The following is a 27292-nucleotide window of genomic DNA, read 5'->3' on the forward strand; positions in this document are numbered from 1 at the left end:
CGTAAATAGAGTAATCCTTGGGCATACGAGTTACGGGCTTCCATGGACTAGTGAATGGCGCCAAACGAGTCGATGATAATTTGCATTCTCCATTCACTCCTCCCCCACTTGCATTTATTGGTTCAAGATATCTCGCCATCGCCACTCTTAATTTATTCCTGTCATGAAATTCAAAATTGTCTGGTATAATAAAGTCAATTTCATTAACAGGAATTGAAGAGTAAGAGTCAGGAGAATAGTGATGAAGGAGTGGAGGGGATGTCACCGCATTTGGAGATTGTTCACTGGATTCATTCACTTGAATGAGTTGATCCTGGAGTCTCATTTTTTGCACTTCGACTTCCTTTTCAACTGCATCTTTAAATCCGTTTCCTTGAAACTCTTGCAGTTCCATGTCATTTGGCCGGATAATTGCACTCTCATCTCCTTCAAGATTGATATTGGTTTGTGAGGGCAATTCTTCAAGGTGAGAAGCTAATCGCTCTATCCTGGATGTCAATTGACGCATTTGATCCGCCAGGTCGCGAAGACTCGCTTGTGTCTCCTGATGAAATCGATTTAGGCTCGCTTGTGTCTCCTGATGAAATCGATTTGTATTACCAATTAGTAATCCCATCATTTGTTCAAGAGACATACCTGACACGGAGGATGATTGCTGAGACTCTTGCTGTTGAAAATCCCTTGGCCCCGTCGCATAATTAAAATTGGAATTATCCCACCATCCTTGATCATACCTGTTTGGATAAGGGTCATACCACGTTTGAAATCGAGATGGAAAATCTCCAAAAGTATCAATCAGAGCACTTAGATTATCTTGAAATGCGGGGCATGTGTCGGTTGAATAATTTGAGGCAAAATAAGTTTCACAATTTGCAACAGCCCATTGATCATTAGGAAGAACACGAGTCTCATAACTCCATTCAGGAATAAAGTCCAGTCTATCATCAAAATACGGAATGTTAGCAGCCATAAAAAAATAAAAAAAAAGAGAAAAATAAATAATAAAAAAAAATGAAAACAAGATAAATTCAAAAAGAAACAAATTAATCTGGCACCAGTCCCCGGCAACGGCGCCAAAAATTGACAGGTTGTCGAAACCTGTGCAATAATAAACCTGCTTAAACTAAAATTAATTTCTGTAGATAGCAGTAAGTAGGGTCGAATCCACAAGGACTGGGAGTAATTGTTCCTTTCCAAATTCACAGTGACAAAGGGGGTGTTTTTATCTCAGGGGTGACAATTTAAACAATCCAACTAAAAGTAAAATAATAAAAATAAAATAGCCAATTAGAAATTAAATAACAATTTACTAAAATCAAAGGATCTAGCCAAGGAATAATTTCAGCAATAGTTCACCTAATTGATCATCGATAAGCAAAGGCAATTCCAATTATTTACTAATAAATAGGTTATAACTGCCAAACAAGCGATGACAGTCAACCCCTCCTTACTGTGTCGGTGATCAAGGTACGCCCGTTAATCACTGCTCTAATTGGAAAACAATTCTAGGTACGCCCATAGAATTTAATTCCCCAATTGCCTTACGTATTAGAGGAGCCCTATTCTAACCAAATAACACACTACCAGGGTTATTTTAGATTAGCCCGCGTATTCTCCTGACACAAACCTAATCATGCCAGTTGTCACTATTTTAGAGCAATTAAACAATTACGGATTTAATGCCCTAATTGACAATAGATTACCAAATCAATTAATTATCCGGATCCAAGACAATCAATTAATCAAATAATCATAAATACTACAACCAAGGAATATGCGAATACCAATAAATAAAGAAAAAGATAAAATTAAATCGATCTCACAATTTTTAGGCGAATCAAAACCTCCGTTGTTCCTTGACTAGACAAGGGAAATTAGTTCATTGTTGCTAAACAAAGCCCACAAGAAATTGTAAAAAGAGCCGCGGCCATTGTCACGGATATTTGGAGAATTCAATTCGCAAGAACTAAAGGGGAAGAAAAGTCAAAGCTGTCCTCTTTGCTCCTGCCATGCGTACCAAGACCCAAAGGAAAAGTCACCAGTAAAGCTATTCCTATTTGCTCCTGACATGCACAGGGAAGTCCTAATCAAAAGCTTCAAAAGGAAAATCGCAAGCTAAGCTCCTCAGCAATCTTCATACGTAAGAAAGAAACTAGCTAACAAGAACTAAGAAGATAAGTCAACAACTGCGGCTAAGCTACAAGACGGAAAGCTCTCCAATGTGCGGCGGCTCCCCTTCCGGAGAGGAAGAAGAAGACCCCCACTTCAGCCCTTCGTTCCTCCTTTTAATGCTGCGCTCTGCGAATTACCAAAAAGGCCTTGTATCTCCTTGTTCCAAAAATGCCCTGGTTGCCTGCTACTTGAACTCTTTCCTGATAATTGTCAAATCGACACTTATTATGGTATTTTCGTTCTACTCCCTGAAATATATGTAAAATACTAAAAGTGAGTAGAATCTAACAATTAATTCACATTGGATTAAGTAATAGGGAAATTAATAATAAAATAAATGATAAAATTGCAACCTATCACAAGAACCACACGGTCCATGGGTGTCGCAGTGGACCGGGTTCATTCAAGAATTTGCTGATATGTTGAATGTGTGTTTACAGTTGACTGTCGTTCTTTGGGGGAGTAATTGTTGCCACAGCAGAGCAAGAAAGAATGTTGCATATATTTAAAATTACTGCAAGAAAAAAGGAGTCTTGCCGCAATATTTAATTATTCATGAGGAATTTGTAGATCTTGAACTAAGTTCATTCAGCATAATTTGCTGCACTAGACAGAGATCTGATATCAGAGTGAAAAAGAAGACACCATAATGAAGATGGCCTCCAGTGGTAGCCGCACTAGTGTCTTTGAATCTATTTTAGAGCATCTGGACTGGCTTATAGAGATGCGGCTCCAGTTCGATGATGAAGTGGAGTCGAAGTTGAATCGTCTAATGTTGGAGCTGAAGGACGACGTACGCGTATTGCTACCCTTTGATCTGTATATCACAAATTGCTGGAAGAACCAGGAAATGTGTTGGGAACCCGATCTGGAGGAGAAGGGTAATACTAAGTCCGACAGTTCGAGACTTAGTATTATGTTGTCGAAGATTCAAGATCTGGCTAGGACGATAGTGCCTGGTCCTGAGTCTGCTGTTTTTACATATATGCAGTCTCTTGGATCAAATCACAGTGACATCAAAACTAAGCTCACCACATTTAAGGAAAAGATCAGGTTATTTTTTGAGACAGAAATCCAATCATCGTGCATCATCAGTTTGTTGCACCACTGCTCACTGGGAGATCCACGACTAGTTACAAATTTGATTGACTCTGTTTTAGAGAGTCTGGAGTGGGTTGGCTGCTGGATTGGCGAACTTCACAAAGCTCCGTCTATTGAAATGAGAACCCTTGAAGCGAAGCTATCGTTCTTGAAGAGTTTCATTTGCTTTGCCACAGTGCAAGGCATCGAGGGTAAGCAATTGATGGATCTGTTGTTCCACGCTGAAGTTGTGGCTGTCAAAGCTGCACGCCTGATTTCTATATGTTGGTTTGATAGAGAAAGTAAACAAATGTGCAATGAAGTGGAATTTCAAATTTCTCAATTGATACGCAAGGAGATTGATCCCGTTGATCCCCAAGTCCGAGAAACTTATATCCGTGTTCTGACAGCTTCAAAGTTATCCAGATCGTCACACACTTTAGTGCTGGAGAAGAATAAGCATCTATTGGCCAAATTTATTGATTGTCTCCTGTATAATGCTATGGAGCTACTAGAACATTTTCCTAGTTTCTCGGTTCTCATGAAGGATCAAATGCTAATACTCCACGAGGGAGTAAGGTTCCTGAGAAACCTCTTCGGGCAGCAGCAAGAGAAATTCGACGGGCTACATGATCAAATGAAGGATCTAATTGGATTTGTGGCCTGTGATGCAGGAATTGTGATTTTATCCCTTTCAGCAACTGAAATGAACGAAGGTTTGGCCAAGGAAACAGATCTCGCGCTTTTTCATCTGGTCAAAGTGCTCAAGTTTATTATGGCAGAATTTGCACAAATTTATCCACCACCGTCATTCTGCTTTCCTTGGACCAATGAGTTGGGCTGCTTTGATTTCCTCCTAGAAAGTCTCCAAGATTTATCGAATTCTGAAGCTGATTCAATTGATTTCCCAAAGAATCATATCGACAGAGTGCAAGAGGATCTTACGTTCTTAAGATCTTTGCTCAAGAATATTGTCGGGCAGCGCAACCAGAACGTAAAACTCCAAGCTCTTTGGAATCGTGGTATGGAGGTGGCCTATAAGGCAAAGTTACTCATCAACTCTATTGTATTTGGGGATAAATCTGAATGTTTGGATACCCTTGCTGGAGATATTGAACTGATGAGGACTGAGGCCCTTGGAATCTGTGACAGCCTCGGCCATGGCACTGATACTCAAAGAGTTACCACCAATTCAGCTGATACAACATCAAAACTCAGAACCCCAGCACTGAATGAAGCTCCAGTGGGTCTTGATGAAGCAGTAAAGATAATCATCAATAGACTTACCAGGAGTTCAAAGCAGCTGGATATTGTTTCAATTGTTGGTATGGGGGGACTCGGTAAGACAACATTAGCAAACACAGTTTACAACCGTATGCAAAATTCAGTTTGTCGCCACTTTCATATTCACGCTTGGTGTACTGTTTCTCAAGCATATAGCAAGCACAATTTGTTAGCGCAGATTTTGTGCAGTATTCATCATGGTAGTCCTGGGGAATATCTTAACAAAGATGAAGATGATTTGGCTGAAGAGCTAAGGAGGGTTTTGTTGAGAAATAGGTATCTCATAGTTTTGGATGACTTGTGGGACATTGAGGCATGGAATTTGTTGGAAAGATCATTTCCAAATGATTTAAGCGGAAGTAGGATTCTCTTAACCAGCAGAATTCACAGTTTGCCATTACAATTAAAACATGATAGCGAACCTTACCATCTTCACCAACTTACTGACAAAGAGAGCTGGACATTGCTGCAAAATAAGTTATTTGGCAAGGAAGGTTGCTGTCCTCCAACACTAAATGAAGTTGGATTCCAAATTGCAAAAAACTGTAAGGGACTACCTCTCACAATTGTCCTTGTTGCTGGAATTCTTGCAACTACTGAGCATGATTGCTGGAAAGAAGTTGCAGAAACTCTAAGTTCTAGCACAATTGTTGAGACTGAACAATGCAAGATGACACTGGAGTTGAGTTACAGCAATTTGCCTGGTCATCTGAAGCCATGCCTTCTTTATTTCGGTGCATTCCCGGAAGATGAAGACGTTCCTGTTCGAAAATTGATCTGGCTTTGGAGCTCTGAAGGATTTCTGCAAAAGACTGAAGGAAAGAGCTTAGAGGATGTGGTAGATGAGTACTTGACGGATCTGCTCCAAAGAAGTTTAGTTATGGTCACTCGACAAAGATCTATAGGTGGTGCCAAAGCTTGCCGAATTCATGATTTGATACACGAGTTTTGTGTGGAAAAAGCCAAAGAAGAAAGTTTCCTACAGATTTCTCGTGGGAAAAATGATCTTTTGACTCTGACTGGACCGCACAACCTTCATCGACTATGTATTTACAATACCGGGCTGGAGAAGCTTAAAAAGTCTAAGGTATTTTTTCCCGATTTACGTTCTTTGCTCTTCTTTGATAAGTGGGATGGGCTGCGTTATCTTCCAATTGGGGTTTTGCCATTCAGACTTCTTAGAGTGTTGGATTTTGGATGTTTTAGTTTTCTCTATGGATTTCCGATGGAAGTAGTATTGCTTGTTCACTTGAGATGCTTGGTGATTTCAAGCATTGGGTCCGTGCCATCTGAAATAGCTAACCTCTCAAGATTAGAAACTCTTTTGGTGATGGCATGCCGTCGTAATGTTGGGCTGCCGACCACTATCTGGAACATTCAGACGTTGAGGCATCTATGCATTGCACATTCCTGTTTTGGTTTTAGTTTTCCTGCTGACAGTCTTGACGGCTGCCCGGATTTAAAACATTTAGAGACTTTAAGCCTTGCAATTGATTCCTCTTCTCAAAGCTTGCAGAAGATATTGACAAAGTTACCAAGCATCCGCAGGCTAAAATGCGTGCCTTGCATTGAGGATTCTAGTTCTTCCAGAAACTGGATTCTCGTGCTGGATGGTCTGAGTCGACTAGAGTCACTTAAAGTGGATTTTCGTGCTCCGTTGGAAATTAAATTCCCACTTTATTTGAAAAAGTTGACTCTCTCATGTACTCGTATGCCATGGACTGAAATTTCAACAATCGGAAAGCTGCCGAGTCTTGAAGCGCTTAAATTACGGCATGAAGCCTTTGTAGGGGAAAAATGGGAAATGAAAGCAGGGGAGTTCCTTAACCTCCGATTCTTGGAATTGTCAAGTTTGGACCTCCGAAGTTGGACTGCCACTTCTGACAATTTTTCCCGTCTTGAGAAGTTAGTTGTGGAAAGATGTTGGAAGCTGGAAGAGGTCCCTTCTTCTTGTTTAGGGGAATGTTTGACTCTTGAAATGATTGAGCTCAAGTGGTGCTGCAAGTCTGCTGCGACTTCTGTAAAGCAAATTCAAGAAGAACAGGTGGATATGGGAAATGTGGATCTAAGGGTCATTCTTGAGGATCTAGTCGATTCTTCAGAAGCAGAGTCGTGTGATTATGCTGATCTATCCGATTCTTCAGAAGCAGAGTTAAATTAACTCTTTTCTCATCCCAGTATCTGTTTAAGAGTCAGTTAATTCAGATTGGGACTGCACTCCACAGTATTATTTGTATGTGTTGAATCAGTTCAATGATGTAATTTTATTTATATTCATGTTCCGGAAGCAATTTCCGGAGTTGTTCAATTCTTGGCTTGAAGTTGGTGCAACTGTGACTTTGTGATTGCAGTCATAAGAAAAGTCATGCATTTATCAAATCCTAAGACCTAGAATTTGTTTCCTCCAACTTTCTATTTCTCATTTCCTTTGACACTTTAATCACTTTATTCGTGATTATGCTGATTCTTCAGAAGCAGAGTCAAATCAACTCTTCTAGTCACAGTATTCGTTTAAGAGTCATTAATTCAGATTGGGACTGCACTCCGCAGTATTATTTGTATCAGTTCAATGATGTAATTTTGTATTCATGTTCCGGAAGCAATTTCAGAGTTCTTCAATTCTGTGGCTTAAAGTTCTTCAACAAGCGTTTCTCCAAAATAAAGAACCGTACACTAAAATTATTAATATGTAAACTTCTTTGTGAATAAAAAACCTTCATATCATATCCGTGCAGAGAGCATTAATAGGTGTGTTTGGATAGGAGATTATTTGAAATAATTATTGTAATACTTTTTATAATTTTAAGTATGTGAAATAAAAAGGTAATTTCAAATATAAAAAAAAATGATGTGTTAAAAATGTGTTTATAAGACAAGTAAATTATTTTTTGTCAAATAATTCTTATCCGAGCACATTATCAATGAAAAAAAGAAATCAATTTTTTCTGTCTTGTTTTGGACTGCTTGCTTGTGTTTTCTTTGGGCTTTTCTTTTACTGTCTATTTTGCTTTGTTTGATTTTGGGCTTTGGCAAACGTCTTGGTGTTTATCACTGCTTTTGGGTTTTCTTTTTCTTTAATTTTGCTAGAAGATGTAAAGCTCTTATGGTGCTAGAAGACGTATTGACAAATTGCTATAACAGATTATATTTGGAAGTGGCGCTGGCTTCCAATACGCCACCATCATAATCAATACCTGATAGCAATCTGGAATCAGGAGCGAGGAGCAGATACCATCATGGAGATCTGCTCCAGCAGTAAGAATTAGGCCAATTCTTGTTTCTTCTTTCTGAAGTACAACATTGCTTCCCCATGAGGTAGTGCTCAAATGGTTCATTGTACATTTGTCGAATAAGTTGTTCCTTTGCAAGAATTAGAGCTACAAGCTAGCAGTAATATAGGCGGAAGACTCTTGCTGCTTCTCTTGTTGATTTATGCCATCTGCAACATGAGCAATGACTCCAGCCCCAGCATTATGAAACCATTCATTTTTCACCTGCGGCCAAATAACGGATTTACATTGAAAAACAGCAGCTGGTAATCATGAATAACAATTTTCGAATAATGCACAGAAACCATTACATGAATGTTGTTATGAGCGAAAAAGGGCCAGAATGCCGAGTGAAAGCTGACATCAACTTTCTTCCACCCCAATTGTTGCAGTCCACGTATCATTTCCTCTGCGACAAAATAAACAATAATGTCATTTGGTCTGACGCTGTAGTGTGTCTTATAACTAACAGCAGCTGTTAACACTTTTAGAGTACCTTCCACAATTTCATGATATTCCAATGTATTCTGCATGGTTGGTGCATTTTGAGCTGCCTCTTTTGCTTTAGCAGCTTCTGGAGGAAAATGGGGACTGCTGGACGGAACAGGTGGACAATATTCAACATCTACTACATGTTGGTAACCATCCAGCGAACGCTGAGGGGGCTGCCAGATTAAGTAGAAATCTCAGAGAGACGGAAGAACATAAACATGTAACAAATCATTTTATCATTCTTAAAAAGGTGGTCAACGCAGTCATGTTATTGCTTCTACATTTTTTGAAAAAAGACTTGCATTTAAAATATCGAGCTGCTAATCAAGAATCTAGGCACAAAAATCTTGATCAGTTGCAGATTCACTATCCACGGAATGTTATAGTGCCAAACCCAGAACAAACAAGTGAAAAAGAAATTGGTGGATGCTGCAAATTAACTATAAAGATAGGAAAAGCAATGAAGACACATAAGCAGGGTCTCTTTCTTTTTCAAATTACTCCATAAAAATGCTCAATGAAGATGAATCTAACAAGTGTATTATTTGAAATACAAAGATAATATATGCAGATTCAAACGCCGTGTATATAGTCATTCCAATTCTGTAAGCAAACACCATCTTAATTCCAGCTTATGAATAAGGAGCTTAACGAAAAAGTTGCACCCAAAGAAAAATAAAATGATGACAAGGAAGTGCAAAGCCTCAAAGTTTCACCATAAAGACTTAATAGCAGATAAGAAAAGCATGTTAATATTTGACAAAAAGGTTAATTTTCAGAGGATGATCTTAATGAGGAAACTCCATAGAAAGAAAGAAAGCAGATTTAATGTTCCCAGAGGGGCAACATTTTACCTCAGCAGATTCTCACAAAAAAGTAACTTCATATTGATGGGCTGGATTAACTTTAAAAATCATTTAATACAAGCTAACACCAAAGTGCTTTTTTTAAAAAAAAAATTTAGCAGAGGGAGGGGTGGTATTTAAGAAGCAGGGAGGGAGGCCCAGGACCACTAATTCCTTGTTCCTCGAGCCTTAACCTTAGCCACTAGACCAAGTCCTCCTCAGCAACCAAAAAAGTACTTGATATTTGATGTACATGCATTATGTAAAAGATAATATCATACATAAACAACTGTCTGCTCAGTAGTTAATGGTTTTGAGATTCTGATTAAGAAATTGAACAACTTAAACTGATCACCACCATTCTTCAGGTTCTGATACACACCCCAAAAAAAAAAGGTCCCACCGAGATTTGAACTCGGGCCATTGGATTCAAAGTCCAATGTCCTAACCGCAAGACCATTGCACCATTTGCTAAGAGATGGGTCCACCATGGAATTACTTAGCTTTCTAAAGTTCATTTCACAATTATATTGTGCAAGAACTAAAAACGTAAAAGATCGCATCAAGATTAAACTCGACTATTGGAATCAGTGTCCAATGTCCTGGTAGCCAGACCATGGAACCTTCTCTTAAGATATGGGTTCCATCAATTGAACCCATATCCAACAACAGCAGTTTTTAGGCAAAAACTTGCAAACATCCTTGTTTACACCAACTTAGGAATAAAAAGGATAAAAGGTTCCACCGAGATTTGAACTCGGGCTGTTGGATTCAGAGTCCAATGTCCTAACCCCTAGACCATGGAACCTTCTGTTGTTATCCACCCAACTATCAATACATTTTGACGATAGCAAGCATTCTCAAGTCCAATGAAGTGAAATTAGCTGTACTTTCTACATTAAACATAGCTAATATGTTCTGCAGGATACAAGGAACCAAAAAGGTAAAAGGTTCCATCAAGGTTGGATTCAGAACCCAATTCACCAGACAAGGAACCAATCTGTACTATACAATCTCAGTAAGGTTAATATAGATGAAGCAATCTTAATGTCAAGAACTTAAAATTTACATCTCTTCCTAAACTAATCGATGAATTTATTCTACAGGAGAAAAGAGAGAGAAGGTTCCATCAAAATCTTTACTAGTCCACGACTCATCTGACAAATAACATTCCTATCAGTTTTCTTTACTGGACATTATTTTGCAGTCAACAACTTAGAAATTTCTTAGGCATATGACTAGCAATTAGTTTATTCCAAAGACCAAAACAAAAAGGTCCCACCGAGATTCGAACTCAGGCTATTGGATTCAAAGTCCAATGTCCTAACCCCTACACCATGGAACCATTCTTGGGATAGAGTTCCATCAGTTTTTAATTTATAGCAGTAGTTTGGATCCAAATATACGAGATTAATTGATCTTCCATGCTAAATAAGTATATAAATGTTCTACTCATAAAAGTACCACGAGTCGTGTACGACACATAAGTTTCACGACTATCCCAACCAGAACATCAAAATTCCACAAACACGATGCTCCCAAAATTCATGCTTAGCATCCTTGCAATAAAAAACCTTTACGTTTGGCATGTATATTACAGCAGGACGGCAGACAAATTTCCCAATAGGAACTAAGATTCAAGGTGAAATCAGTATATTCAGACTTGTTATCAAAATTAGTCCCTAGACAAGGTATACATGCACGATGCACTTGACTTGTCACTTATCAAATACCATGGAAAAGGTTGTCTACTTCTGTAATCTAAGCTATGTGCTTGCAATTGTATTAATCTCTACTCGACTTATATACCCAACTAAATACCTAGAATCACTATATGTCATGTCTAACTATACTAGCTCTGCTGAGCAAAAATCTATTTCTTATCTTTCAAACCATGAGAATAATTAGATAAATCATCGAAAATAGCTAATGCTTTAGATCCTTACAAAATGCTACAATTTAATTTCATGGATAGACTATCAAGTATCAAAAGACTGCATAACACGTCTATACCTAGTTCAAGATATTGTCCATTCAAATACATTAAAATGACAAAGCAGGTAAACACTTCAAGTAGAAGACCCAAAAGCAAATGTTCAGCCAGCATTTGAGCTCAGCTGCTGCATTCTGTCTAGTAATAACAACCGGACCACAGCACTAAAGAAAACTTCCAATCAACTTCTGTTAGTGAAAACAAATATTCAAATTCCTCAAGTTTATAGCAAAATAGCTGAATATCTACCTTATTGAGCCAACATGGAAAAGGCTCTACCAAAAGCTAAACTCAAGCTGCAGGATTAGGATCACATTGTAAAGTAGAAAGATTCATCTTTATGCTAACAAGCAGATCTCACAATCTCGACCAAAAAACAGTTAAGGTGGTACCAAAATCTGAAATCAGGCTACTAGAGTCGAAGTTCGAGATCCCACTAACTAGGCCAGAGGACTTTCTCGAGAACTTCTATGGTACGTAACAACATCAATGCTTGAACTCATATCAGTTTCCAACCTAAACTAATATAAATCACTCTCTCCGTCCCATTGAAATTGTCATGCTTTCCATTTTGGTCTGTCCCAAAATGTTTGCCATTGCCAAAAAATGGTTGTGAACTTTATCAATAATTTCCAATGCTTACCCCTGTCTCAGCTAACTAAAAAGTAAGTATTATTGGGGCCAGAAAGTCTGCCATCAATACTTGCACTTTGTTGTTCAGTTGATTGATATGCACGCACCAACCATTTTGAAATGATTGCCTTGCGTGCCTTCACTCTCTAATTCTAACTGGAGTAAGCCATGTGCCAACCAATACATATGTAGACCCAGCTGTCACCTTTTGTCCACCCATTGTCCACCTTTTGTAGTCAAACAAAGGGCAAAACGGAAAACGAAGATGAATTCTTCAAAAGTCTGGCACTGTTGATAATAAGTTGAGGTCCCAAAAAGCGTCAAACTTTTCACACTTAAAAAAGGCAAGCTGTTTACATGGCCAGTTTAACCAAGATCTGAACTCTACAATAAAAACAGGAAACTAATCTTTTAATGACTGCTGACATCAACTTATCCTAAGGAACCAAAAAGAAAGGTTCCGCTGAGATTTGAACTCAGGTTATTGGATTCAGAGTCCAATGTCCTAGCCACTAGACCATGGAACCAATTGACCATGCTTTTTGTCCAGATTGCATTAGTAAGAAGGGAAGAAAAGGCAGTTGCCTGGAGACAAAAATTTAATCAATTTGAGCTGAAGAGAAGCATTCCCTATTATTGTATTCACATGCCTTATTGGCATTTAAACTTTGATCAAATCATTAATGGCCAATCATTCCCAAAAGTATTCTATAACCATTAATTAGCCACTTACTAGTTGCCATTCAATTAGGCCCCAAATGTTAATGAGCTCATCCATTCACACTTTATGCACACACCTTTATTAAATGTGTATCATGAGAGGAAAAGTACTCAGGAGTAAATCAGCAAATTACCTTCACAAGTTCTGTCTCCCTTCTTATTGAAGATGTACGCCAGCCAACCATATCTAAATTATGCTAAGAAAATTTTCATTAGAAAACAGGAAAAAGTCATATCAGCTTGGTAGAAAATGTTAGATATGAAATATATGGCTGGATACGGTCATAAGAGACATTAGCATAGAGGACACGGTATCTGAAAGCACCAAGGGCAGATCTGCAAGAGAAAAGCAGCTTAGAAGCTTTAGAAAGGAGTTCCAACCAGAATGTACTTTCGAACATTATCTTTACTCACATAAATTTCCCATCCTCACAATCAGATGCCATTCGCAACAGCAGAGGAGGTTTGTTAGGCTTGCCATCAGTAAGGAAGAGCTGACTACCAGTTCGGCCAATGAAAATGGGGGCAAGTGGTGCAGCAATCTTCTCCAAGAAGGGGACTCCAAGAAGAAATGGAAGCTAAATCAGACAACAAAAACTGTCTGGAGGTCAGGTTCCAGATCAGAAGTCAATGTTCATAGATGAGAAAGTTGATCATGCTTTAACCAGAAATATTCCTGAAAAGAACACTTTATCACACACTATGCATTAGTCAGTAAGCTTATCTACCCAAATTTTAGTCAGATAGGACCTCAATGACTATATTAAATTCTCATAGAAGTAGGAAAAAGGGGAAAAAAGTCTCTCTCTCTCTCTCTCTCTCTGAAATTCCTCTTTCTTTTACTAAGAGTTCCAACACCAAACTTTAAAATATCATTTCTTTAGAAATATGAATCTACTTTTTCCCTTGCAGAACTCTAAGAAGGCCAAAAAATGAAAGTACTGCATCCTCTTATCAGCCACTTTAGTCAACAAACCCCAAATTTTGCTAGATGGCCACCAAGGCAATGACTACATTTCTTTCTTTTTACATTCCTATCTTCATCTACCAAAACCAGTGCAATTATTTCCATTATTCTTCTCTTGTCAGGCACTTGACTTCAGGTATGCAGTAAAATACCAGAGACAAGAAAATTTTACTAATTATTACAATGAAAACTTTACAAAAGCCCAAGTGAAAGAAAATCAGGAAAACTGCAGGACTTTGTTTGCTGATGTGGCTGCAGACAAGCTTTTGCTGATTCACAGGACTATTTAGTGAAACTATAAATGAATGAATGTGATCAAGCATAACCCCAAATCAATAGCAACAAGCTTGGTTTATCATCAAGCAAAGCACTTCAAGAAGATGACACAATTGGTGAGTTAACGTAAAATTATTGTGTCCTGCTGAACTGTCCAGGAAATTCAAACTTCCAGTCAAACAAACTTGATAACTGGCAATAGTGTTTTGGATATCAATTCCAGAGGAACAGCACTACCCTTTTTAGAGAAAAAGATAGTTGAAAAATTGCAGGGAAAGCTGCATCAATATTATGTCCACCAACCAATGTAACAATGAAATTAGTAAGAGAGTAAAATAGCAAGTTAAAGCTTCTACAGAATTCTTTACCCACACTTATACATCAGTGAGTGGTTTTTATGTTAACTACGGAAAAGGTGTACAAGTATCATGCTTGAATAAAGAGCAACACGGATTTAGAGGCCTTGCAGCCCCAGAAGAGGAGGAGAAAATATCAAAAGCTAAGCATCATAAAGCTTTATGGAACTAGAATGATTTACAGCAGAATCAAATAAACCAGAATAAAGTTTCAACAAAGAACACTACGGGCACTTTCATTTGCTGAACCATATATAGTTGCAAATAACCAACCTACAACAGGGCAAAGCAACTACAGTCCACTATAGTGGAAAAATTTCATCTCTGTTTCTTAAGTAGGAAGATCACCAAGCCATCAACCGGTGTTTTCAAGATTATTGGTCGAAGAATAGAAACTTTGAAAAAGAAAAACACAGATTTTTGGACTTTAGGATCTTTTTCTTTTTCCTCCAATTCCTACCTCTTCCTCTTGTGAAAGGACAAGGAAAATAAGGAACCACAAGGCAGAGATATTGTAAATTATAACAGTATACAAGTATAACAGGGGACCCTCCAAGTCAACATCCTCATGATGACATGCACAAAGTCTCACTTTGCCATTAATTCAAAATTTAAGATATTTCTTACAACAAACCTGTTTATTCCCTCTCACTCCGAGATGCGGTGTAGCCAAGGTAATAAAATTGATAGGTTCAAGCCCAGCAATTAATCCTTTTGTAGAAGCAGAAAGATCATAGGGATGACCTGAGTTATTTGGCGTATAAAGCACAGAAATTGCATATCTTGCAAACAATCCACCAAGCGAATGGGCTAAGAATGATATCTTTTTCAGGGTTTCTTGTTTTCTAACAACCTGCATTACCTGTTCATAGTTGAATTATGGTGAAGACAATGCAATGCTACTTAAAGCTGATGCTCCAACGCTGCTGGAGAAACACAAAATATTAAGAAAGATTTCTGAACATATAAATACCAGCAAAGAAGAGCTATTGATCATACATTAACTGCGAAGATGTCATTGATCAAATCAAAGTAACTAAGCATGTTAATCCAACTTGTAGTACTGTCTATAAAATGGAAACAACCTGCCTATATCTAGAAAGCACACACAAGTGCAAATGCATATTAACCACTTTCAAGTTCCAGCTAGCCTATAAGTTCAGACATGGCATTAACAGCAAAAACGTTTGGCAACAAAGAAAAGAAAACTCACCTCATCTGCTAATCTCTTGCCAGCTCCATCAATCCCAGTGAATGTTTTGGTATAACTGTTACAAGAACTTGCTGCACATTGGGGGAAAGGGAAAAGAAGAAGAAGAACAAATTAATCCTGGGGCAAGAAATCAGCATGCACACATAGTTAATCGCAGAAACATAGAATACCCAATTAGAAATTAAATGGAGCACTCAGGAAAATCAATTCATCTAAGAAGAAAACATATTCTGCAGCAAACACCATTAAACGACTTGAATAATTATCCTTCACAGTCACCAAATTAAGTGCATCAGCTTGGACTCAACAACTTTGCCTTAAATATAGATGTAAAATTTTCAGCATTTGCCTTCCGTTCTTTTTCACCACAGCAAGCAAGCAAGGATGCTTCATGTTATGAATTTCGCTAACTCAGTTCTCTCTCGATATCCTTAAATTTCAATAGTCCATTTGACTATTATTAAATCTGCATTAATTATATACAAAGGTCTGACATCAATCTCAAGCATGCTGCTTACATGGTACCCATCACTTTTAAAACATATATTTGAGCATAAAGTTATAGAAACAAGAGAGTCAAAGATCCAGAAGATAAAAAATGACACTGCTTATAGTTATTATTGAATGCTGAGCTAGGAAAAAGAATTTCAAGTAAAGTTGCCACAGCCTGATCAATCAAACATATAGGTCAGGTAGGTATCTGCATAATACCAATAATTGCCAATCAGGGTGTGTGAGAGAGAGGTTCATAGATTGGTCTCCCTCAATTGCCATAATTTATTTCATTATATATGAACAGCTAGAATAACTAAAGGGTAGCAACAAAATCCAGAGCAGAGTAGATGGTAACAAGTTCCAACTTTTCACCGACTCCTAAGCAAAATGCTTTTGAAGCTTGTGTGATCGTGAAATTCATCCACTTTCATTCACCTAGGTTTTTCACATTTTTCTCTTGAATTGCACCAAGAATGATATGAATTTCGATTGTCAACAATGAGCCCCACTCTTTCTATGTTGCTATCACAGTACTCCACCCTTCTTAGAATCTCTATATAAGGAAACAAGAAAAACATAATAGAAAATATAAGGGATAAGATGATGGTATATGCTCTTCTTTCCAAGAAAATATGGTAAATAAGGGTGAACAAAGCCCAATATCAAGTTCCAAGCCTGCTAGAAGAACAAAAGATAGTCTCTAGTTCTATTCACACAAAGTAATTGCTGTCATGGTCAAACCCAGAATCCTGTCAATACAAGCCAAACAAAAGATTGCTATTACTACGTGTAACCACCTTCACTAAACTAAAAAATGAAATCCATAAGTTTCATAAATTTTATACAAACACTATAAACCATACCGTATATCAAAAAGTTTCTTCCCAACCGCTTCTTCAACTCTGCTTCTACATATGTCCAGTCACTAGGGCTGCACTAATCATAAAAACCAATCAAAGTTGCTTATATACCTGCAGCTTAAAAGTGCATTAAACTTGTCACTATTATGCGCAATTTGTCTTGGGCATACAAATGAAATGATCAATTCGCCTGAAGCATGCTAATACAAGACAAGCAAAAAACAAGCTTAATACATTCCTTCCTGTCTTAAGATTTGCAAAATAAACAGAAGGAATATATATCTATATGAGAAGTATATCATCTGCTGGTGACTGCTCCAAGAGGTTCAGAAAAAGCAAAGATGTTGTAGCAGCAACAAGATTCTAAAAGCGTGACAAGTTAAAAGCTACAAGTAATGGAAAAGACGCAGAATACTGAGTGGGTGCTAAGGATAACCATCACATGCACGAAATATCAATGGCTTTCTTCCACCAAGAAATACTAATAAAGCTATCCACAATGACTTCTGTATAAACATCATACATGCAGGACATGCAATGGTATACCCATCATAAGTTCTTTAATCATGAACCTCGGATGCTGCTGCATGCATCAGGAATTTTCTGATGCTCAGGATCCATGACACAAATGTGAAGTTAGAGCAATATATAATAGCATATACAGTTTAAAGATGCAAATTTACACTCCTCAAAAAAAAAACTACTCTGCTACTTTTAATCATCTTTCTTTTTCTTACCTTACATTTACCTGTAAATTTTACTCAATTATTAACATCCAAGTACAACTATGCTCCAGATTGTTATCAGACAACCAAATCAAATGCCAGTTTGAAGGCACTATTCCCCTATTTTTGACATGTAAAACTCAAGAAACACATATACCTTGCCAAGATCCCATGAACAAGGACAAGCAGATGATCTGGCTCATCTTTCAAATTATAAATGCCCTTTGGTGATGCAACATTACTCTGGGTTGAACTCATAGCGTGAGCTCTAAAGCCTTGATGTTCCCAGATCTTCTTTATGCCTGCAAAGTCATGCTACTCTCAAACTTATGGAAAGGTAACTCCAAGATTAATAAGAAGAAAATATTTCCACTATATGATGTTTGCATCACTTGTAAATTTAGGAATGGAAAATCTATAAAGTCTAAGCATCAAAAGCAGATCAAAGATGCACAAAGTCCTCAAATTTAAACCACAATGTGGTCCAGACCAATTATCTAATACTGAATGGACAACATAAATATCAAAGGCGACAGGACAAATTCTTGAAATTCTGCATGCTTAGGAAAGACTGTAGTAATGGTTCAGCTCAGATGATTTCACTTATTTTCAAAGATAATACTAATGAAAGAAACTTACTCGAACTATCACTTTTCTAGAAAGTAACTTTTGGAAAATGGGTTCAATACTTTACTGCATTGAATGTACATAACTGCTTCCATAAAAAGTGTTGAGCTCACTATTAGCCAAGAGAGAGAGAAGTTTTTATGTGGCAAGGCAAGGCACAACCTCCCTGGAAGTAAGAGCCTACATACAATGCCTAGGAAGCCTTAGTCCCAAGTCTTGTTGGTCAAATAAGAAAAAAATAAATTCAGACAAAATATAGTATTTTTGTGTTTAAGTTGTATGTGTAAAGAATGTGCACATATTATTACCACTGTCCTCTTTAATTATCTTAAACCCAATAGTCTCTACAACTATGAACTCCAACCATCTTATTAACTAGCCTTCTAGTGTTGCTCAGAATTACCTCCGTTGCAAAACACAACTTGTTGCACCAGATCAGATGCTTAACCTACTCTGCAAAGGTGCAAGTCCCTCAGATCTTTTCTTCAATTACCATGCCTAAGAACTGTATAATCACACATTTAGTGTAACAAACAGAAAGTGCAATTTGTTTGTTAAAATTATGAATGCTTTAGCAAGCCATTTAACAGAAATGCTGCTGCGTAACTAGGCAAGTCAAATTACATAAAATTAAGCCCGACACGATGATCCTTAAAAGTAGAACTGATAATTGACACTTTGTTAGGGCCATCCCTAAATTTGGAAGGATGCCATAGGCATCAGATATTAACTTACGTACCAGCCAAATATATGTGTCTAATATTAGCAACAATCACAGGAAAATGAGTGATTGACTGACAAACGACATTGGGTTCTCATTTATCTTGGAAACATGTAACTTCTTCCACCAACATGTACATCATCTAGTACCAGCTGGTTGTCAAAATTCGACTTTTCCTTCAACTTTAGAGTCATAAAAGAGATTAAGTAGTCACATTGAATTGTCAAATTCGCAGAAATGTTTTAACACGCGTTCTTACAAAAACTCTGCATGCCGACAAACCAAGTCTCCATGCATATGTTCCCCTCCAAACTATAAAATCCAAATGTTTATGTGACCAAAGTCATTTAGGGTTTCAGAAGCCATGTAATCACATTTTCAGCAACCTTAATGAATTATTAAACCATTGCCATAGGATGAAACTCAAGACTCAAGGTATCATATATTACTAATCATACAAAAGCAAAAACAAAGCACATAATCCCTGATATTCGATAAACTACTTTGTCTCATTCCTAGGACAGACAAATGTGCCAACACGCAGTCACTTCCCAAGTTACAACCTGAAGATACTTTCTAGCTGCTTTCCAACACTGTAAACAAACGGTAGCGTGCAATTACAAGTGCTACACTGTAATAATGGCAACAAAATTCTCATTCTTTCTGTCAATTAAAATTCAATCAAATTGTTACAAATGGCTGGATATCTCCCAAATAACAGATCTGAAGATTCCGTTGTCTGACTCTAATCTACGCCTACAAACAGCACGCAAACTTAATCCAAACACACCTTAATTCTCATGTATTCATTCTTTCTCGATCTACAATTTAGGCAAGACTCTTCATTTCTAACACCACATAATTCACCAAACAAAACTAACCAAAAGACAAATAAAATCTGAGCTATCTTTAGCATGAAATGAAAGGTATCATGAACTAAACCACATAAATTCCAACTTCCGCACTAATTTCCGTCAAAAAAAAACCATAAAAATAGATAGAATGACGAGCTTCAAAAAACAAATAGTTATAAATTGTGAACATGAACGAGAGCAAAAAATGAACAAATACTAAAGCATAAACTTTACCGGAAAAAGCGATGAAATCCGAATTACTCCGTTGCCGATTATCCGCCGACGACGACGAAGAAGAAGAGCAGGAACAATACGGCGAAGAAGAACAGGAATTACTAATATTATTCTGATTATGATTATTATTATTATTACTATTATTGCTACTATTTTTACCAGTATAATTAGTATTGATAAAACTGGAATTGGAGCTTGGGAGGCTAAGAATCCGGGGGGAATGGTGAATCAAAGGCGCCGGATAAGCCATGGGTAAATATACACGATTTACTATTTATAGTAATAATAATAATTGACAATTATACTTTGGAGAGGTGGCCACGGAATTGACAAATGCTGGTTGTTAGGAAGGCGTGGGTGGAGTGTCCAATTTGCTAATACGGCACGGTGTCGTTTCGTGAGGTATCGGAATGGGCATTGGAAATGGGTACTCTTTTCCCTTGTCAGCCAGCTGCCTCGTTTTTCGTGTGGGCTTAGATTTTGTCATCCTGTCCTGTGGCAATGGGATTAAGAATCCGTGTCCTTTGGAATCGTAATAGGGTCGGGCTAGAATTAGTTGATGAAGTCACTCTTGTATGGATTTTAAATCTCTTTTTTTTTTTTGGCAATTGAAAAGTTTATTATTTAGATATGAAGATGAGAGTTTGGCGAATAAGGGGCCAGGACTCCGATAAAGTCAACGGTTATGATTTGGTAAAAAAAAAAAAAAGTATGATTCATGTAATTTACCTTGCTTTTAACATATTATGTATAAGGTTCACAAAAAATTGTTGGATAAAATATCAAAAACTCCCTATGATTTATCAAATATTTAATTTAACTCCCTCTAATTTAGAAATTTACGCGATAGCTCCGTATGATTTTGATTCAATTTAATCTACGCTATAGTATAAATTTTCAAATCAGAGGGAGTTATACTGAACATTTAACAAACTATAGTGAATTTTTTGGTATTTTAACCAAAATTATTCTATAACCAATTACTACTAGACTAGTTGGGCACCAAGGAGAAAATGAAAGCTCTTCTTCGGTATAAACCAAGGGATCAAATCCCTTGATTTATGCACTCTTCTTTAGGATTTTTTAAAAATTTCACTAGCAGGTGCACAAGCATCCATATGCTCCCATAGAGGTTCAGTGGTTCAGTTTTTTTTGAGTTTCTCATTGATTCCTTTAGATCTGTCCCTTCCTCTCAATATTCAGTAGAAGTAGGTGTAGAATAAAAATTATCGTGTTAATAAAAAAAATTATTCTATGTTTTTAGAGACAGTTCCTCTCAGCCAGTGTTCAAATTTGGCTAACAAATGCCTAGTGAGCACTTGGCAAGAGAGCTTCAGGTGTTAGTTTTTTGGCAAAGGAGTTACTAATTTGAGAAAGTGTTCAAATATAAGGATATGTACACTAACAAGTACCTTCCAAACACACGTTAATAAAAAAATCCTAAAACCAAATATGAACATTAAAAAAAATTAATTTTTGCGATTCATTAGTCTCAAAAAAAGTTGGATCTCTAAAAGACAAAATTTGGGATGGTTCAGAATTAGGCCTAGTTTGTGAGTCTATGAGAGGAACAAAAGAGACAAGAAAAGACGGGATTCCAATCTTTTAAAATGGAGTTTGGAGAGAAATGCAAGGAAAAGAATTTTCACAACTGTATCCATTGAGGTTTTTGACCACACGTCCCCAGCTTTTTAGTTCGGTAGCATTGAACTTATGGTTTCTTTACGTGGTTTTTAGCCTATACTTTCAAATGATGTGGTTTGTTGGACAAGAACAAATTTTACAGTAGCATATTTCTTAAAAAATGCATGTAGATCATAATAGTGATCTTATTTGAGCAAAATCTTGAGACAGCACTAAGAATTAGTTCTCTACAATCACAAAAGAAAATGCTTCACCAACCAATGTTGGTGCAAGTGGAAGGGGCTTGCATCCTTTAACCATGAGATCTCGGTTCGAAATTCATGGAGATAGAAAAAATGACGTTGGGAGAGTTACCCTCCTATGGGGCCGGGGTGATGTCGGGGAAGCTACTCTTATGGGGCCCGATCCGGCTCGAACAAGATTAGTCGCAAACCGTAAAACGGATGCGGATACCTGTGGATTATACAAAAAAAAAAAAAAAAAAAAAAGAAAATGCTTCGACCAAAGCATTGGCTTGGTTAGAAACTTGAATTGAATTCCAGAAAATATGAATGGTAAGTTTAGGCTAGAGACTAGACTTTTGAATGGCTGAAGAAATAAATTTTTGGAATTTGATGTATTTTTGTCAAGTAAAAATGAGTTTTATTAGTCACCTAAATAGTCCGTGTCAAAAAATAGTAAAAAGTAACGGCTTTAAAAGTGGACAGTTTCTATCAAAAATTTATTCCCATAAAATACAAAGGAATTTTATTTATTCTTGCCGAATAAAAATGAAGTTTACACCTCCCTGAATAGTATTTAATCTGTGATTTTTTTATTTAATTGTATAGAAATTATATTCGTAACTTCTTCTGCCTATCTTTGTGGGAGGACATTACTTTCACCAAAAATTTTTAAAAAAAAAAATTTGTGAGAGAGCATTATATTATTGCATGTATCACAGCAACCATATTGACCAAAAAATAATTCCATTTCGAAAAATTATAAAAGGGATTTAGCTAGTAAATTACTTAAGAAAACAATAATTTTTCTTAAAAGAAAAATTACTCAATATCTAATTTTCTGCCAATGTACTTGTTAAAATTGTGAAGTGACACAGGAATCTCTCCAAGCCACAGAACGAATGTCGGAACAAACTAAGAAGTTTGAGTTGAGGCGTTCCCTAATAAGTACTATCCGAAAAACCCTTTTTCCTCAGGCCTTTTCTTGATCAAGAAGTGTCTCTCCTCTTTCCATCTCCTAGCAACAAAAAACTAGAAAGCCTCTCCATCTTCTCTCTGGCTTTGGCAAAGCCAGCTCTTCTATGCAATATATTGTTCGCAATATATAGAAAGAAGGGCAAGAATTTCAATTCATAAATTCAAGGAGAGAAAATGGGAGGCTGTACGAGCAAGCCAAAAGTGTTGAAGGATGATGGGGTTGAGGCACCTGAGCCAGCACCTGAGAAGGTGAGTGTGGAGGAGAAGGGGACTCTCGCCGCGGAGCTGGCACCTCAACAGGAACCCGAAAAGGCGGTGGAAGAGGACAAGGAGGTTGTGGCTGAGGCTCCAGAACCGGTGGCATCCGAAAAGGTAGAAAAGGAGGAGGAGGAGGCTCTCAATGCGGTGGTTGATGGAGTTGAAAATAAGGTACTCAACATCACAATTAAAACAAAACTTTGATATACGTACAAATGCATGGCACTCGGTGTCATGGCATTCATTTAAATCTGTTAGTGTAAAAAAATATTTAGTTTTGTGATGTATCAAAATTAATCTCGTTAAGTTATGTTATCACGTTTCTATTATTAAGAATTGACATACACTTTCATATACGATATATAAACACATTGAATTGCTTGTCAACGAGTAAACATGTCGAACATGGTTGATTTCTTAAGAATTTGCCCACTCTATATGTATAGAAATTCTTTTATTTGGGAGTTATAACTAATAAGAAGCTATATTCGCAATGTTTACTTATCGATATTTTTCAAAATAATTATAGGCAATGCCCCCATGGTTGCCTAGTCGTTCTCATGTTCGCGTTAATGCATTTAATTTTTCACGAAAATTTTTTAAGGTTTTTGACGGGGATCTAATATGCAGATCTAGATTCTCTGTGACGGTAGGTGCAATAATAAAGAACTTTTAAAGGATTTAACGGTCAAGATCAACTCATTTGAGTTGAGACGGCTGATCTCGATCATTGATTTAAAATTCAAATCAACCCCTAAATACTTTTCTATAGTTGCACCTGCAACCTTAGAGAATCCGCAATCCTTAAAATGCCAATATTTGGGGATGGCATCCCCCGTTGTTCCCCAATTTGTTGCATATGCATGAATGCAGCCATAAACACAGACACGATCTTTTGCTATTTTCCTTCTTTTTTTTGAAGCTACTAATTTCAGAGAAACTACAAATTAAAAGAATTTTATGTTCATATTGTATTGCAGAATGGAGAAGTAAAAGATTCCGAAGATGATCAAAAGGTAAAATCTGAAGAAGAGGTAAACTCCAAAGAAGATGACAAGGTAGAATCTGGAGAAGTAAACTCTAAAGAAGATGAAAAGGTAAAATCTGTAGAAGAGGAAAACTCTACGGAAGATGAAAAGGTGAAATCTGAAGTGGAAGAAACTGCTGGTCCTGAAAAGCTTGAAAAAGAAGAGGTAAAACCAGCAACGGAGGCCGAAAGCCAACAAAGACTGGACAAAAATGTAGAAGAGAAAACTGAAACTTCGGAAGAGAAGAAAAAAGAGGCAGCAAAACCAGAGGCTGACAATGTTCCAATAATATCATTTTTCACATCATTTATGGGTCAGAAACACTAATAATTCGTAACGCTTTTCCAATTTATATAAGGCGTGCATACAAATTAGAGGGTCATATGTCACGTTTCCACATGCTGCTTCTAGTATGCCAAATGAAAGCGTGAACATTGTAGTGCGGTATATATATCACGCTTTCGTTGTTACCTTTAACCTTAACGATGAAATTTTGTACTCATTACTCATTAGTATTAGAGCATGATCCCCAATTCTTAAATTCTTCAAGGTATACACAAATTACGTTTTTGACTAGATCCAATGTAGATGGCAAGTGATGTGAAATATGTTGCATTCTATTCCTTCATATTATGATTTAATTAACTAGCTTGTTTACTTTCTTGACACATTTATTCAATAGAACCCAAAAGAAAAAAAAAAAAAAAAACAGGAATCAAGAGCTACTAAGGGCTAGGGGCTCATGAAATTTTGAAGGCGTGAAAGAACCATTGCCCTTCACATATTTGCTTTAACCATTTTGGATTTCTAAATGTGAGATCTAATGGCTTATTCTATTGTATATTATCCTTCCAAAAGTGGTTCTTGTAGGACCATGATCCGCCTGTTACGCAAGAATGACTCTCCTAATACTTTGGAAAGTAAAGGTGTGCATTTAAGAAGGAACCCTTATATGTTGGAAAATTTTTGAGGGCAAGCCCTAAGATTTACATAGATAATTTTTAAAGTTTTTACAGGGATGTTAAAGGACTTGTAAAAATTTGGGGGAACAAAATCTAATATTTCTTAAGATATAAGTAAAACTTTTTATTATTTTAAAGGGTTATAAAAAGATTTTTGAAATCTTGGGTACTCTCCCCGGATTTAGGGCAAGCAACCCTTCTAGAAGGTTAATGGCAAAAAAAAAAAATGTAAGATCTAGATTTCATCTTTTACATCGTTTTTTATATCATGTGTGAGCCCACAAAATGTTATTCTATAATTACACGTTATGCAAAGTAAGTTATATTGTGTGTAAATTGAGTTACATCTTGTATAAAATACACAAATCGGTCTGGACGGTTTTTTTTTGTTGACTGTTCTTACCGCAAATCCGCTCTCCCCGCTCCCACTAGATCTGCCATTGTTTCCTAGGAACCTGTAGGGGTTTTTTTTTACCAAAAAAAAAAAAAAGGATATTTTCGAATATTATTGGCTAGTTCCCTGAGCGTTGGATTACAGACCTTACAACAGATCAAGCCTTCCAATTAGGCATGGCCACGGTTCCAGAACCAACGGTTCCAGAACCGCCGGTTCTGGTTCTTCAAAGAGGTAGAACCAGAACCGCACCATATAAGATGGTTCTGGTTCTGGTTCCAGAACCGGCGGTTCTGGTTCTTCAAAGAGGTAGAACCAGAACCGCATAGTTCTGATTTCTATTCTTTATGGTTCCGGTTCCGGTTCCGGTTCCGGTTCCGTATGGTTGTTTCTTTCTTCCGTTGAGAGCTCGAGGACCTCTGTGCAAGTCAGGAGCCCCCGAGAGCAAAAATTGAAGAAGCTCCTTTTTTCTCTTCGAATACAAGCTTTTTCTTCCGAGCCCTTCTTTGCAATTTTTTCCTCTTGGATCCGTTGAGAGCTTGGTCAAAAGGTTGTGGTGGATCATGATGATCATCATGATGTCTCTACTTTTATTATTTTTTATATTAATTATTTTTAATTTTTTTAACAGTTCTAGAACCGGCGGTTCTGGTTCTGGTTCTATTTTTTAGAGAACCAGAACCGGAACCTTTATCCAAGGTTCTACTACGGTTCTGGTTCCACGGTTCTGGTTCCGGTTCTGGTCCGGTTCCGGTCCGGTTCCCGGTTCCAAATGGAACCATGGCCATGCCTACTTCCAATGCACCATTCTCAAACCTCTGAAGACGTGGAGTCTAGAGAGATAAGGTATCACGCCTTCGTCGGATGCCCAATTATAAACCATAAATTGGAATTGACGTACCTCTTTTCGTTTGCTGCTTTAGTAGCTATATTTCATTAACTTTTGTAAATGTTATTTTAATATCATCATTGGTTTGGAATAATTCATGCAGACAAGCTTGTCGTTTAACATGAGTATTACAATTGTAATTGAAGACCAAGAACAAATGATTAGTCGCCAGAATAGCAAATTGATAATGTCATTATTTACTTAAATATCCCATTTAACATGGTTCAAGTAATGCAATAAACATTGAGAAAGAAAGAAAGATAGAAAAAGAAATGAAATAAATTGAGTAATTTCACTGACAAACATATGAAACCAGGAAACAATATACATCACATGAAAGAAAAATAGGCAAATTGAGATAATAAAAGAAAGATAATTATGAGGACCATCCATAGATGTTAAACAAGTTGCAGGAATGTTCAGTACTACTCATGAGTAATCAAAATATGATGTTTACAGCACAAATCAAGATATTTATAAAGCAACATCACTTAGATGGTTTGCTTGCCACTAAGATGGATTGCCTCTTAGTTTCTTTTTTATCTCATTCTATTCCATTCGCCTCAACCACAAGAACTCCATTATGAAATATTAGTTATCTTATAGTATATCTTGTTTAGCAAGTTGAATTAATAAGAAAAGAAAAGAAGAAGAAAGATCACAAAAATATAGCACAGCATAACCAGATTTTTTTTTTTAACCTTCAGATATTAGTTTCACGCAGGGAAAGAAGAGCCTTCCAAGTCATCTTCTGTGATTAATTTCTTGAAGATATACGTAGGATCCTAGTTCTTGAACCTTGTAATTTATGTACTATTGTTTTATTGCAGAAGATAAAAACATTTTCCTACTTGGGAAGGAAGAAAAAAGAAAATTTTGAACTTAAATTATGTGGTGCCCTTAATCGTCTCTATCAAATATGTGCTATTTGTTTATTTTATTTTATTTTTTTTTATGCATGTCACGAATCTAGACTTCTCGTGTAAAGCATTTTCTAAATATTCAAGAAAAATCAATCCTTACTAAAATGCCTTTCCCAAATCATATAAGACACGTAGCATCAATCACACTTGTTAGCCATTTCAAGGATTCTTCAAATCCG

General features: G+C 36.9%; 3 protein-coding genes and 4 non-coding genes across 8 annotated transcripts; 2 read left to right on the forward strand and 5 right to left on the reverse strand.

Moving 5' to 3' along the window:
* The first annotated feature begins 2827 nt into the window (after positions 1 to 2827).
* Positions 2828 to 6697, forward strand: LOC113699604 (putative late blight resistance protein homolog R1A-3). Its single transcript, XM_027219976.1, has one exon. The coding sequence runs from the start codon at positions 2828 to 2830 to the stop codon at positions 6695 to 6697; it is 3870 nt and encodes a 1289-aa protein (XP_027075777.1).
* A 960-nt stretch (positions 6698 to 7657) lies between these two features.
* On the reverse strand, positions 7658 to 20175 carry LOC113699286 (lipid droplet phospholipase 1). Of its 2 annotated transcripts, XM_027219538.2 has the most exons (12): positions 19817 to 19955; positions 18411 to 18512; positions 17538 to 17682; positions 16659 to 16726; positions 15301 to 15371; positions 14722 to 14949; positions 12903 to 13066; positions 12769 to 12824; positions 12623 to 12675; positions 8302 to 8470; positions 8117 to 8214; positions 7658 to 8030 (listed from the first exon to the last, which is right to left on the reverse strand). In XM_027219538.2, the coding sequence occupies exons 3-12, from the start codon at positions 17636 to 17638 to the stop codon at positions 7914 to 7916; spliced, it is 1125 nt and encodes a 374-aa protein (XP_027075339.1). In that variant the 5' UTR covers positions 17639 to 17682; positions 18411 to 18512; positions 19817 to 19955; the 3' UTR covers positions 7658 to 7913. The 2 variants fall into 2 exon arrangements, with proteins under 2 accessions (XP_027075339.1, XP_027075338.1); XM_027219537.2 differs by lacking the exon at positions 18411 to 18512 and having other exon boundaries at positions 19817 to 20175.
* Positions 9537 to 9608, reverse strand: TRNAQ-UUG (transfer RNA glutamine (anticodon UUG)). The gene has a single exon. It is a non-coding gene; the product is annotated as a tRNA-Gln (tRNA).
* TRNAQ-CUG (transfer RNA glutamine (anticodon CUG)) lies at positions 9879 to 9950 on the reverse strand. Its single transcript has one exon. It is a non-coding gene; the product is annotated as a tRNA-Gln (tRNA).
* TRNAQ-UUG (transfer RNA glutamine (anticodon UUG)) lies at positions 10416 to 10487 on the reverse strand. Its single transcript has one exon. It is a non-coding gene; the product is annotated as a tRNA-Gln (tRNA).
* TRNAQ-CUG (transfer RNA glutamine (anticodon CUG)) lies at positions 12224 to 12295 on the reverse strand. The gene has a single exon. It is a non-coding gene; the product is annotated as a tRNA-Gln (tRNA).
* Positions 20176 to 22677: 2502 nt separating the features above from the next.
* Positions 22678 to 24511, forward strand: LOC113698342 (uncharacterized). The gene is made up of 2 exons (XM_027218129.2): positions 22678 to 23088; positions 23898 to 24511. Exons 1-2 carry the CDS (start codon positions 22834 to 22836, stop codon positions 24270 to 24272), a joined length of 630 nt encoding a protein of 209 aa, XP_027073930.1. The 5' UTR covers positions 22678 to 22833; the 3' UTR covers positions 24273 to 24511.
* The last annotated feature ends 2781 nt before the right edge of the window (positions 24512 to 27292 follow it).

The sequence above is a fragment of the Coffea arabica genome, chromosome 7c (genome assembly GCF_036785885.1).
Source record: "Coffea arabica cultivar ET-39 chromosome 7c, Coffea Arabica ET-39 HiFi, whole genome shotgun sequence".
Taxonomy (NCBI): Eukaryota; Viridiplantae; Streptophyta; class Magnoliopsida; order Gentianales; family Rubiaceae; genus Coffea; species Coffea arabica.